Here is a 15,022-nt window from a genome sequence, read left to right as displayed (position 1 = left end):
CTCTTCCTCATGGTTCTACAAAAAAAACACACATTGCAATTTAGATGACACGGGCTAAAAAACAAATTGTAATCCAACCAAATGCTTTTACACCTGTGGGTGCAGCAGAAGGGCCAGCATCCCCTGAAGGAGCAGAAGCAGGGGCAGGAGCAGGAGCAGCAGGGGCAGGAGCAACAGGGAGGGCTGAAGGCAAATCCAGATCTTAAAGAACATTGTACAGCAGTTATATTTGAGCACAGTACATTTACTGCAATATTATTCAAACTTTTACTATTATAATACAGTATATTAAATGAGGCACATATGTTGCCAATATCATTTTCCAGTTTCATCAGCTCTTTGATAACTTCACACTCTCACTAGAAGCACAATGAGTGTACACTATAAATTCTAGTGCACAGCTGATTGTGTAAACATTTCTTTGAGGCTGTGGGACAATTAAATAGTCCTGACATTAGATTGTAGCCACTCATTTCGCTGTTCGAGTCAGTAATTTAAGTTTTGTATCTACGTAATGTATGTCTCAAATGCATCAAAGAATTTTTAAAGTCTCATTTCAGGTGGATGAGATCTCTTGTTAGCATTAGCTCGTAGCTTAGCTGCTAGTTGAGCAGAACAACAACAACAACAACAACTAACTCTTCTGACAGCCCTGCTGCTGCTTCTTCTGGCCCCTTCATGTGTCCCTACTCCTCTGCAGATAACTCTGAATAAACACATTAACTCGTCAAACACAAACCAGCGCAAATTATTTTGACCGCATCAACTATCAACACGTAGATTTGAATCGTCTCAAAGTTGTAATAACTTACCCCACAGTCCAGTCTCCTCTGATCCTCCTCCAGGCTCGGTTCTTCTTGTGTTCCACCAAAGTTGAACAAATCTGAACTTTTCTGCGATGAACAATTTTAATGCTTTGAAGCTTATGCCTGTCAAAGCTTTTGTCTAGAGCGGAAAACACCAAAACGCATCCTCTGCGCCACGCTCCGCTCTACGCCGAAAAAGCAGGAATTGCGCCGCGGGAAACGTAGGAGGTGTTCGACGCACCTTTACATAGACTTGAATGTAAACTGGACACTTTGGCCGCCGCGCTCTGAAAGAGTCTTGTAGTTTTTAGCTGTTTTGCTCCGGGCGAGTTGAGCTGCTACGCACCGCGCATGCGCGCTTGCGGGTCAGTTTGGATCGGCCGAAAACTGGCAATTACGACATGGACCGGCCGGTCACCGATTCTGGCCGATTCAGCATAAAACCGGCTTTTTAAATCGGCGGCCGATTGATCGGTGCATCTCTAGTTTGCAGCAAGTCCAAAGTTATTCCTCACTTGCCTTATTCCTTCGGAGCGTCCCAATTATTCAACGCAATTTATGATTAATAAAAGCTTTTCACTTTTTAGGAGCCCAAAGCAGAGTTTTCCATCAAGATATGGCTAACAAACATTAGCATGCTAACAAAGCAGACTAACAGCGCTTTATAATTGGATGCAGATAACACACAACGGTCTCATTTTGACCCAAAGAATTGCTTTTACAATATACATGTACCGAGGCAAAACATACTTTACTTGCATGAAAAACTCAGGTACATTACAACCACTTTAACTAAATGATTTTCAGTTTTATTACTTTGTATCTCTGTAATAACTCATTCGTCCAGGAGTGATTCATTGTAGAAAAAACTTCAGTTGTAGTCGTACAACTGAAGCTTTTTCTACTTACTATCTCATTTTAATTATATTTTTACTGTATATTAGTACCCGGATACAGATTCCTGTCAGGAAATGGTTGAAAAACAGCATTGACTTATTATAATTATATATGGCTTCACCTGACAATTATTTTTGCTAATCGATTAGTTGTTTTGATTGCAAAACTTCAATCAATTAATTCAATTTTGGCTCAATTTGACCTCCAGACGCAGATCCTGATGGAGCACTATTACAGACAAAACAGTTTATCAAAAACACATCTCCAGGGTTTTTTCCTGGGCATCATAAAACCTCTTCACTCAACACATGACATGATTTTGAGTCCGTTTACAGTTCGGATAATGATTATTTGATTACTAAATTGACAATTATTTCAATAATCAATTTGCTGCCATTATGCATTTTTTCAATCAGGTAGTTTACAGAACAGAGACCAAGTAAAATTCAATGGAAGCAGTTTATAGAAATGCCAAAATTGAGAGAACTAGTTGACTGCATCATGATAACAGAAGCACATACACAAAATGTTTGAAATTTGCACTGTATAAAACTCAATTACTCTTACCACAACATCGTCAACATCTTCCATCTCCATCTCGAGTTCGTATGAGCCGCCTAGACCTCTCATACTCTGTGCCCAGCAGCTTCTTCCCCTCCTGCACGCCACACGAGCAGCTCCAACTTCAAACCACCATGTTTTCCTCCAAACCTCGGCTTGAGCAGGTCTCTAAAAGTTCTGTCTCCTCAGCCAGTCCAGCCCATTGACATCAGCAGGAAGATAAATGGTCTAATCCCTCTTAGGCTGTGCTGTGAGGTCAGCTCTGCTCAGAATGGGACATAATCTGACTGGCGGGGGAAGAGCAGTAGCGCTAAAATTAACTGCGGGCTAAAAACAAAACTCTAGCCGTCCATTGTGGAGGAGACTGAGCGACGACGCAACAGGGAAGCCAAAAAACATGATGAATGTGGCTTTGAAACGCTTTGATAGTGGAGATGGTTCCTCTCGGGAAATGTTGGCGAGCTACAGATAAGACAAGAAAAACGTAACACCTTTTTGAATTAAAGGGGGCATACACGTTATACTGGATCAACTATTTTTGGTTTCAACTAGAGTTTAGAGAGTTTATGAGTTTATGCCGCTTGTTGTACTTTCTCTGCTCTGGACAGATAGCTCCATGGAACATTCAGATTGATGGTTTGTTTATAGACGGAATCTGGGTGCACTGTATAATAATAATAAATACAAATACAAATACTAATACATGGGAATGTTTATTTAATGAAAAATAAAAAAATACTTTAATATCATTGATAATAAACATAAAAAATACACCAGAATACAGAATGTTGCATATGATTGATTAATCCAGGACATTTTTTGGGGGGGTGATATAGAACTATGCCTGAACAGTTTTAGGGGTCTGTGTTTTGGAATTATAATAACTAAATAATGGAAGCATTTCTCCCAAGCCCCTGGACAATGCCAAATACAGCCTTTGCATTAAGCCCTTTTTCCAAGACCAAAAATGTTCATGAGACTTGAGTGTAAAAAAAGCAAGCACTTTTTGCTTAGCTTTTGTTGCCACCTCTCAAGACTACAACGCGGATAGATAAAGTACTGCATGTTTTCAATTATGAGTTAGGGTTACCTGTAAACCAAAAGAAGACAGTCGGTGTAATCCCTCATTCGTCCAGGCGTGTTCCATAGTAGAAAAAGCTTCAGTTGTAGTCATCTGGACTCAGTTTGAAAAAATAGACGTTTCGACTCTCATCCAAGAGTCATTGTTGTTGAAACAAACAACTCTTTCTACTTCAGGAAGGCTCCTCCCAATGGGCGGGTCTTACCACAGAACAGTATTAATATCGGAGTTCTCGACCTAAATTCTGTTATTGACAATGACTCTTGGATGAGAGTCGAAACGTCTATTTTTTCAAACTGAGTCCAGATAACTACAACTGAAGCTTTTTCTACCAAAAGAAGACAGGACAAAATCTACTGTCAACCTCTCACTAACAAATTAAGCACCATTTATGATCAAATAAATAATTACTAGGGGTGCACTGATATATTTGCCCAGTATCGGTATAGGCAGATATGCATGTCACCGAGTAAATCTTTATCTAAACAGAGATAAATAAAACTTTCTTTTTTTCCCCAAATGAAGGGTATAATGTGTTCTAACATTTTAAAATAGAGTTTATAGTGGTCCAAATAAAATCAAAATCAGAATAAAAAATCCTTATCGGTGGACCACTATTAATTAGCCTATAAAATGATTTCGGAATTCTTTGAACAACGGAAAATAGAATTAGAATAGGTGAGGGTCTACATGTCAAGACCTTGCTCCTAATTTGTCCATCAAAAAAGCTACTATTGCATAATTTTTACAACCAGGGAAAATACTAGACTTTCACATAGCATTGCAGCATTCTATGCGTTCATGTGTCTGAGTGAATCGTCCCTGTCAGGGCCGCTGCTAGCCATTTGGGTACCCTAAGCAGAGATGCTCAGTGGTGCCCTCATGGCCCCAACCCCCTTCAAACTTACAAACACATAGAGATGGGTTAAATATCTGTAATACAACCTAAAAGTATTTGAAATATATATTTAATTTAACATTTTAGATGGAATATAATTAGAAAATTATAACTCAGTTTATTATGGAGGGCCCCCACAGCCCCTATATGTCCCTGCTCCGGCCCTGCACTAGTGTCACTGAAGCCCTTCTGCTCCTCTGCAGAACTGATCAAGGCTCTAGAAAACACAACATGTTGCAAACTATTGACACTTTCTGTTGCATTAATAAAAGCACATTTAGACATCTGTAAGAAGTTGAACCCCTTTGTCTTCGCGCACACCGTGGTGTCAGCGCAGATGTTCGCCGCACCAGCGACGCATCGCACGCCTCGTTTAATTCACTCTTTTTCATGGTTTTAATTGAATATGACGCAAATTTTCATCCTCCTCCTTGAGGATCGTAGACTACATATGTGAATCAAAGCTGTGCCCCTGATCTGTCCGAGTCTGTTTGAACTGTCCCAGCGCATCTCAAATTTACTATGAGGAGATAGAGATAGAGTGAAAAAGAATGGTGACACTCAAGTTCTAGAGTTAGTTTTAAAATGAAAAACTAAACACAAGGTAGGCCTACCATAGGCTCTGTGTTTATTTGCAAATATAACCTATCAGCCTATTTCATTCAATCCAAACTGCCAGGTCAAACTGGTGTGGTGCCCCATCGGAGCACTTGATACCCTATGCACAGCGTCTTATGTGCGTAATGGAAGCGGCAGCATTTGGTCCTGTAAACTAAAAGTCAAGAGTCATAATAGAGCTATGAGCTGAGTCCAACTCAGCTGTCTACACTTCTGACTGGTGTGAATGTCCCTTCAGGCAAGAAGATCCTGGTGTGAAAGTGTCTAAAAGGATTGCAGTGGTGCTAGTACATGCAATACTATAGTACTGTTGTATTGCATCAGTATCAGTTTAAGTAGTGCCTATAATTAGAGCTTTTCAAATTGGAAACTCACCGAATCAATATACATTTTCTTACAACTCCTAAAAATCTACCCATAGTCTTTGCTGGGTAGGACGGTAAAATGGAGACATTCAGTAACTTAGAGCAGGGAATTGCTATCACAAAGCTCAAGGCAAACCCCTGGGTTGTATAGTGTAACATTACATGCCAATAGGTCCAGATAGCCTACCGTAAAATCACACGCTTTGAACCCTGCAGCCCATACAACGATCCAACCTCTAGGGGCACTCTAGCAGGAAGTGCAAAAATTTGATACACTGTAGAAGAAGAGTTCGGTGGAAGCGCAGGTGCACATACTTCCATGGGGAAGGCAGACACAGGTATATCAGCTCACACAGAGAAATCAGGGACAGAGGAGACTGTAGGACCTGTTCTATGTGTGTTAAGCTTCAAAATGCTGTGTGTTTTATTTACAATCCAACACAAAGTCATTGAGAAACAAGTCCAATTAGGAACTGAATTTAGACGTGTCAAAATGACTATTATTATTCATTATTATATTATATTATATACATGAGGACAGTTTTAAGTTCAGTGTCCATTTAAAAGGCTCTGCCCAATGATAATAATAACAAACCTGTGACGGGAGCAGTTTCTACAGACGTCCTCCAGCCTCGTCTGGTCAGATAAGGGATTTCCCTGCCTGATTCAGATCCTCCACTCCGGGCCCAGTGTCACGCCCTTTCCCCTGCCTAAAGGCTCTCATTCTGTGGACACTATCCTCCGCACTCTCCTTCACGTCTGGAGGCTGCTGCATGAGTCATAGGTCACACAGAGGTCAGTGCTTCTGCAGAACAGCATGAGGTAAAACAAAATACACAACTTCTTCAGCTCACTGCAAACACAGCTTATACTGCAAACTGTAGCTCTTTGTCCAACGTTAGGACAGCGCTAGGACAGAGGGCAAGTCTATTTAAAAAGGCAAACAATGCAAGGAAACTCCCAAAAGGCCAATCAGATAAGCTGTAAATAAATCAGCTGCTCCAGTCTTAATACAGACCACAAAACCTTAAAGATGAGCCCAGTTTATCTGCTTGCAGCACATACATGCCAATATTTACAAGAGTTATTGTTTCACATGCTTATCTGTGTGAAGGCACTTTTCGGGAACTCCAGACCCATTCGTTTCATAAAGCAGAGAAGGAGTAATTGTAAGCAAGCGTTTCCACTCGTAGCACAATGCGAACACTTTATGATGGATGGAGCGGGCTTGTTCATGTCAGCGGGGTTTGCTCTGGTGAATGTTGGAGCTCTCTGTAAATGAGAAGGCTGCGTTAGTTGCAGGCCGTTTTAATGGACGGACACAAATCACTGCACACAGGCGCCATCTTTAATAATATAACAATGGGGAGTTAACTTCAGAACCTCGTGAGCTTTTTAAAAATACTTCCACGCTCCAAAACCACTTAAAATAGAAAGAGGGCTCATGCTAATGTCACATTACGAGCAGAGCGGGTTTTGATTTTGGTTGACGGCCTGTGATATACAGCCTTGTTTGTGTGTAACATATGGCTGCTTTGTTACATAAATGAGAGAGTTCAAAATTAGGGTTCACAAATATGAACTCAATGATTGACTGTTAGATGAAAGTGGTTAGCACTCGTCACACAGAAAACCGGTCCTTGGTTTAGGGATGTCAAGATGAAATGGTTACTATGCAGTAGATATAGATCGCCCAACGTTTTGTTCATGGCCAATGCCCGTTGTTTAGAATCCAGAAAAACAAAAGGGTGAAAAGCGCTGCTGATATTATTTTTTAATACAACATTGATTATTGTCCGCAAATTACGTAATTTGAATTTACTTCAGACGTATCAAAAAACATGTGGTAAAATATATCAGCCTCTGCTGGAGATTTGAAGCCTAAAGCTGATACACTAAAAAGTACAAATATCGGCCCGATCTATCAGCCAACCCCTCTCTGTTCAAAGATAAATGTGATTATTTACATGATTACAACAAAATTGTAAGAAAATGTAACAATGACACTTTAGAAGCGACAAGTATATTTTGTTACATTATATTTCCTTCAGGTTTGATTTAATAATTCATTGAAATAAATGTTTTATCAAATAATAAATTGTATAAATCAAAATGAGAAAACCAGACTTATTTAAGGGAAAGCTCTCCATCAGCGTTTCGTGTTCACCACCACCAGAGAAAGAATCATTTCAAACTTCAGGTGTAGACTTTGACGAAAGACTACTGCTCAAATCCAACAAATTAGACAAAAGGACAATGGAAAGAGATGAGGCCAGTGCAGCAGTCTGGGTGCCAGTTGCATATACGGACAGGCGTGTGGACTACAACCTGACACCAGCTGCAGCCAGGATAGGCCAGGAATAGAACAGGGGCCAATAAACACATGCAGATCCAACATACATGACACAGTGGAGCATAGACGACTGCCAGAGCACCTGTCCGACCGAGGCTTAGCAGTTCTCCTCTGCAAACGCACAGTAGCACCACACGGCCTTGACAGTTCAATTCAAAGTCATATAGGTTTTCTCCACGTGATATAACATTATAGACAAGAATCTTTGAAATGGTGTCAGAGTACAGATTTTTTACCTGGTTTATGGTTCATATCTCCGATTACTGATCAATCATGAAAAAAAAAAAACTGGCACAAAGTTCAATGACTTCTCTAGAATAAATAACAAAAGTTAAAGTCAAAACGTTTTTCAAATGGAGCCATTATTGAACTACAAGCGAGATTGTTTCAGTTGAAAAGTCTTTAATGATGTTTGCCGAGCCAAACCCAAATAAATAATGGTTTAGTTCTATATTTGTGGATTTTGGTTGGGTTCAAACTACTCAATGGAGGTGGAAAATATAAAGTTTACAAGATATTATAGGAGCAGTTTTGAAAGTATGCTAAATTACAATATCAAGTAGTATACAAGTATATGTTTATTTGAACCTCTACAAAGACGTTTATAGTACTGCTGCAACGATTAATCGACAATTGAGACTATTAGACAAAATCACTCATATTTTGATCATCGTTATCTGGACTATGCAGACTTTAAAACGCATGCTAAAGACCTTTTTACAACAGACATTACTTAATCAAAAGGTAAAAACTAATAAACTATTTCTGATTTTTATCAATACTATACTTTATTCGTCAATTTATTCTGCAACTAGAAGCCTTCAGTCAGCATATTTCAACTTTTATATGCTTGATAATGCATTCAAATGTGAAGTCTCAAATGTACAAATAATCATTTGTTGCAGGTCTAATTTGTAGCCGCATTTTGGAACATTTCTGAAGGATTGCAAAAACATGTCATTGAGATAATGAAAAATGCAAATATTAATTGTTGTCAATATCCTGTACCCCTAGAGATAAATACACAATTTGAAAAACTTTGACAACAATGATAACTTACTGCGGTAAGTGCATCCACAAGCTGTAACAACAATGGTCTGATGTTTTGTACTTATACTGTAATAAAATATAATGGTCCATACTATACAGTACACTGTTTTGTATCAATGTTTTGTTTTTCTCTACACAAGCTTAGCATATACTGTGTGACATCACCAGTATTTAACAGCTTACATGAGACTCATCGTCAGTGACTTGTTTTCAACCTGAATATGAACACATTTTGTCTGTGTATAATGAAACAACACGACTACTATAGTAAATACTAACTTCTAAAAGGTTAACCAAAAGTTCGGTCCGTGTTTCAGGGGTCTTTAATGTCCCGTCTCTCGGCTCCCCTTTTTTTCTGTCAAGATGATTTACTGTTGGAGTGATGTCATGGTAGTGAAACTGCTTAAAAGAAGAATCGCTGAGTCATGTTTATTCAGGGACAAGACATGAAGGCATTACTCATGATTTTAATTAAAAACACATACGATCTAGAGAGCTTTGCAGTACAATTGCAGGGTAACAGTTCTTCTCACAGATTTGTCTGAGCAAATAGGTCCTAATTTCCAGTATCTTGATGACTGAAAATGCAGAAATGTATAAAAATCCTACAAAAATCATAAAATCAACAATAACTACTATTACTACTACGGAAGACCTTGAAAACCATGCTAAATGGAGTAAATCTTGAATTAAAAAAGTATTTAGAAGATGATGATTTAATACATAACTTAACAAATTATGCTTTTAAGTAAAGTGTTTTTCTGATATTTTACTCCATGATTAGGTAAATTATTTTATCAAAGTGAGTTTTAAAACATGATTTGGTAAATCTATTCACAAAAAAGGGTTTTGTTAAAACATTTTACAAAGACATTTAATAACTGATTTAACACATACTTTCAATAATTAAGTTTTAAAAGTATTCATTCATTCATTCATTTTCTCCCCCTTGTCCCCTAATGGGACAAGGGGGGAAGCCATCTTCTTTCACTTATCCGGGGCCGTGTCGTGGGGGCAGCAGTCTTAGCAGGGACTTCCAGACTTCCTACTCCCCAGACACTTCCACCAACTCCTCCGGGGGGATCCCCAGGTGTTCCCAGGCCAGCTGAGAGACAAAGTCCCTCCAGCGTGTCCTGGGGCTTCCCTGGGGCCTCTTCCCGATGGGACATGCCCGAAACACCTCCTCAGGGAGGCGCCCAGGAGGCATCCGGAACAGATGATCTTCAGAAGATGTGACAGTGGGATTAAGGAGGTCCTCAAAGTATTCCTTCCACTGTCCGACAACATCCCCGGTCGAGGTCAGCAGGTCTCCACCCACACCATTAAAGGTGTTGGTAAAGCACTGCTTGCCCCTCCTGAGGCGCGAACGGTTTGCCAAAATTTCTTTGGGGCCAACCAATAGTCCTCCTCAATGGCCTCCCTGAAATCCTCCATGCCCCGGGTCTTTGCCTCTGCGACAGCACAAGCTGCGGTACACCAGGCCCACCGATACCTGTCAACAGCCTCAGGAGATCTACAAGCCTCCTTCTTCAGCCTGACAACATCCCTTACTTCTGGTGTCCACCACCGGGTTCGGGGGTTGCACAGCACCGAGCAGCCACATTGACAATGGAGCTCGAGATCATCCACTTGGACTCTATGTCCCTAGCCTCCTCCGGGATCAGGGAGAACCTCTTACGGAGGTGTGAGTTGAAGACCCTTCTGACAGAGGGCTCCGCAAGACGATCCCAACAAACCCTCACACTGCTCTTGGGCCTGCCAAGTCTGTCCAGCTTCCTCCTCTGCCAGTGGATCCAACTCACCACCAGGTGGTGATGGGTTGACAGCTCTTTTGATACTCCATCCACCCATCCATTAAGCCGATCCCTTATTTATTTTTGCAAATTCTATAGGCATCTTTTATTAGCTTCTCCTCCTCCAACAAACTCACTTTTATTGTTTGCTTTACTTTAGCTTTCCATGGTTCCTGGTCCTCATGGATAATCAGAGGTTAATCGCAGGAGGAAATACAGATCGCAAAAGGTTTTCCTTAAAGGATCTGTAAATTCATAAATGAAAGTTAAATGTATGAAACATGTTCTGAAATGTATTGTTTCAGTTCATAGTTCAGTCAGTGACAGTCCTCTCTCAAATGTTAACGCTCCTGGAGTTGGAGTACAATGTGCAAATCAATAATTATCAGTACGACAATTTCATTTTTTTCTCTCCTAAATTTATCAGCCCTAATAGCAGAAAAAAAAAAATATCAAGATAAACATTGAATCAATCAATCCTAGTTTTCAAAAGTAATAACATATTTAACCTGCTGTGTAAAGCGTTTTGTCTCCATGTTAAGACTACTACTACTACTACTACTACTACTACTACTACTACTACTACTACTACTACTACTACTACCGTGATCAATTATACTGTTATTACAGGCTACTAATAGTGTCAATAGCAATTTCAAAACCAATAGACTGTAATTTTTAATACAAAATAATAGCGCTTTCTTTATGATACTATGCGATCTTATGATCGCTCTGACAAAGTTCAAGACAATTCTAAAACTGTTCAGAAAAGGTCAAATGTTGTCCTTTTAATGTTTTAGTAGCATTAGTATCTGATTTTTGACAACCCTAGCTACTACACGCAATATTGTACTTCAGATTCGTCACTTCTGCAACTAAATAAAAATAGCTCAACACAACCTTTCCTTTCAAAAGGTCATTGGCCAAAAAGTACCTGAACGCTTAGTAATATTTTTCATGAAGTAGCCTACTTATTACCGGTAGTTTAATTTATGCGAAAATGTTGTTGAAAAAGATGCTAGCATGCTAACATTCTTGTATTTGTTTTAGCGCAGTTAGCACGCATTATATATTTTTTGGTTTCGCTGATGCAGATGTATAAATGATGTAGCACTATTTATGTGATGTGTGTGGGCTAAAGGGGTTTATCACAACTTTATCTATGGAACGCGAAAACATCTAAAACATCTATTAGTTTACTCTGTGCTTAGTGTGCTGTAAATAACTCTATCAAGCCTTAAACGCAGGATTCAGACATACAATTACACCAGAAATGTCATCTTAGAAACACTTGTTAAAAAGGGACAGTGTTGTATTATGCTAATGTGGCTCAATTACATGTTTTAGTTGGCTAATTTATAAGAGAAGTCTGCAACACTGTATTTAATTACAGTTGTAAATATCAACCATTTGCAAACTATAAAAAGATGCATCTTCTGTTACAAGAACTAAACAAGGAATACAATTATGCCAGTCATGTGATTAAAATTATAACGCACTTAAAAGACGCTTTATAAAAGTTTTTTTCACTGGCTGACAAGAAAACAAAGTCTGTCATGGCTCCTGTCCGTTTGATGCACTCTTTTTCATTTTACAATCACTACTAATATAATTGACATCATATTTAATAATAATAATAATAATAATCAGTACGAATTTCAGAGACTCCTTTTTCTTTATACTATATACTACACTGGATCGCGAGAAAAGGAAACTATGAAAATACAAAAGCCTAAATACGTAAGTTATGACTGATATGAACATTAAATCATATCATCATCATCAATAATAAAATAAGCGTTTCCATGAATAGATTGAGAACTTTGGAAAACTGTTTCCCAGGCCTCAATCCCTGGATAATTCCCAAGAACATAACGGGGGTCTTTCTCGGGTGTTTTGCTGAAAAAACTCTCCGATCACACTTCCGATTTTTTTTTAATAGATCTATGTTTAAAATAACTTCTAATAACATGACTGAAGCAACTTTGCACACTTTTCGCAACAATTATCAACTTTTTCCTACCTGCACGGAATCGGCGGCCATCTTGGTTTTCGCCTGCTTTGAATCAGATCCTACGGGGAGCAGCCTGGAAGTCCAAAAACAACCCTCGCCTTCGCGTTCCCTCTCTCTCGACTCAAACACGCGTCTGATTCCCGCGGAGAGTCGCTCATCTCGGGCACAAAGGGCTCCCCATGCCGCGGTCACACTCGTTGCTCGCAGTCCCCGCAGTGGTCCCGGGCCAGAGGTGCGTGAACCGGGAGCTCAGATCAAAACTGTCCCAGTGCAGTTGGAGAAAAGAGGCGGTGGTTAAAAGTGGAGACGCCCGCCCCGAGCCGCTCTGCCCCGGACACACTGCACATGTGACCCGCAAACTTCACAGGACGGGCTTACCTCATCCCGCCGCGGCTCGCACTCATCCAGGGGGGGACGAGGAGGGCAGTGTGGGAGAAAACAAACCAAACACACGGTATGCGCTTGTGTTACGTACTATTAAAGCTGCAATGTGTAACTTTTCTGACACCTGCTTGTCTCCATGGAGATGTTATTGCATTATAAGAAATGTTCCTCAGTATGGCATTAATTAAGTGTATCTCCGTGGAGACAAGTAGTAGGCGCCACCAGGCCAAGTTACAGGTCATGTCTGTGGAGAGGCGAACCCGAAGAATGCAGGTTTTTAAGGTGTTTTTGAGCAATAATGAAAGATTATTATAAAATAAGTTTAATGTAATACTGTGAAACATTCCAGGCAAAGCAATCACAGAATCAGAAAAAGGTTTATTGTGATTAATAAAAACAAGATTTACAAACTAGGCACTTTCTTCAGTGATAATAGCAAAATATAATGATGTATAAATAATACATTAGATTAGACATGAACTAACCAAATAAGATGGAAAAAAAACCTTATACTAAATACTGAATAAATACACACAGCTTTGTAGAGGCGAGCAGAAAAGTTACAACTTACAACCACTAGCCTTCGAGTCAAAATAGACTAAAAGAAAAGTATGTTTTAATGTTATTTTGTGTATTTTTATTGCACTGGAAAACTTGCGTCCTTACTGTGAGTGGGCTTGTATCTCCACATACCTGACTCCTGCTTGTCTTCATGGAAATTATGGCGATAATCTTCAGTGTTGCAGAAAATGTTTTCATCTCCATGGAGAATGTTCAGAAGTATCATTTGAACTTTCTATTTCCGTGGAATCATGCAGAATGCTGTGCCACCTCCACACAGTTACACCGTGTTGCTTTATGGAAAGGATTCTAAAATGGCTTTTCAGAAAAGGCCTTTTTGACTTTATAACCGGTTACAATCCTATTCCACTATTGTTCATCTTCTATATATGTACATTACATTTTGCCTAAATCATCATATAGTGTCACGAATGGTATAGTTTGTCTCATACTTCAGGAAGGTATATACTGCTATAATCGTGCAAGACAAATGTAAGGAAATGCCAGTTATTTATTATCCCTCAAGCAGGTTACATATAGCTTACTATGTGGGTCTTTTAAGTGCATTTGGAGCTGTGCCACTCATTTACTGTAAAACCCATGACATCATGTTTACAGTGTGGATAAAGTTTTTGGGAGCACTAAGCCCGCCATGTGAAACAGTAATCAGATTTCTCCACTGTTTACCTGAGAGACAGCTGGACTCACTGAGACTGAGGTGAGGAGGGTGAACCACGTCTTCAACAGCACCACTAAGAGAAACATTTGCATTGATTATTTGAAAAGCCGGCTTTCAGATTACATAAATATTGAATTCAGATGGGGGCAGCTAAAATGAATACTGACAACATTTTAATTGCTATTGATGAATAGTTATTTCTAGGCTCTAGTTTCTAATGTAAATGAAGAATCAACATTTGTGAATTTACTTTTAAGATATTTGTCTTGAAAATGCTCCTGCCCCATCTGAGAGTATGACATAATTCAGTTCCACAACATAGATTTAAGATTTAAGTTGAAAATCGGGTCTTCTGTTTGAACCGTACACACAGTATGACGATTGCAGCAGCAGAGCAGTGAATCAGTCCCGAGAGTCGCGTAGTGTGTGCTGATTCAGTCTTTTCAGTCTTTTAGCGACACTTAGTGGCGAAGTGTACCATTACATGTAGTTTCACACTTCCACGTGGCCGCTGTTGACCTATAACAAATGATCCCGCCTCTCTGTGCCTTCACAAGTCTCTGTGGCGCAATCGGTTAGCGCGTTCGGCTGTTAACCGAAAGGTTGGTGGTTCGAGCCCACCCAGGGACGAAGTGTTTTGTTTTTTTAGCAATTAATTTATTAATAGTAGAAGAGGTTTATTCAGCCATTTTACAGCTTATCAAGAATTTATATAACAACCATAAGCTGCATGACCGAATGGGCCAAGGCTGAAGTAAAGAATATGTATAATGCCTAAACCTATTGAACTTTAAAGCACAAAATACCTAGAAAATGAAAAAAAGAAAATATTAGTATCAACAGAACACACATAATACTCTATGTAACCAGTCTATATATCATTGCAGTATAATCACACACAATCTGTATTATTTTTGTTTAACATTGTGTTCAACATACCTGGTATTTGTTTTATTGTGCTG

At 39.4% G+C, this 15,022-nt stretch overlaps 1 protein-coding gene and 1 non-coding gene across 4 annotated transcripts in view; one reads left to right on the top strand and one right to left on the bottom strand.

Moving 5' to 3' along the window:
• pkn2a (protein kinase N2a) overlaps positions 1 to 12,782 on the bottom strand; it is a 55,327-nt gene extending 42,545 nt beyond the window's left edge. For 2 of the 3 annotated variants that reach the window (XM_072441803.1, XM_072441804.1), the window contains exon 1: positions 2,271 to 2,441. In XM_072441803.1, coding sequence (XP_072297904.1) covers positions 2,271 to 2,333 — 63 coding nt within the window. In that variant the 5' untranslated portion in view covers positions 2,334 to 2,441. Of the gene's footprint in view, positions 1 to 2,270; positions 2,442 to 12,445 lie in introns of those variants that run through there. The other variant, XM_072441805.1, reaches the window with a different exon arrangement.
• A 1,834-nt stretch (positions 12,783 to 14,616) lies between these two features.
• trnan-guu (transfer RNA asparagine (anticodon GUU)) lies at positions 14,617 to 14,690 on the top strand. The gene has a single exon. It is a non-coding gene; the product is annotated as a tRNA-Asn (tRNA).
• Positions 14,691 to 15,022: the final 332 nt, after the last annotated feature.

The sequence above is a fragment of the Eucyclogobius newberryi genome, unplaced genomic scaffold, assembly GCF_026437365.1.
Source record: "Eucyclogobius newberryi isolate DKJ021-1_F unplaced genomic scaffold, fEucNew1.0.hap1 SCAF_12, whole genome shotgun sequence".
Lineage (NCBI taxonomy): Eukaryota > Metazoa > Chordata > Actinopteri > Gobiiformes > Gobiidae > Eucyclogobius > Eucyclogobius newberryi.
The sequence above is the reverse complement of the archived record's forward strand: the minus strand, read 5'-3'. Positions and strand labels throughout refer to the sequence as shown.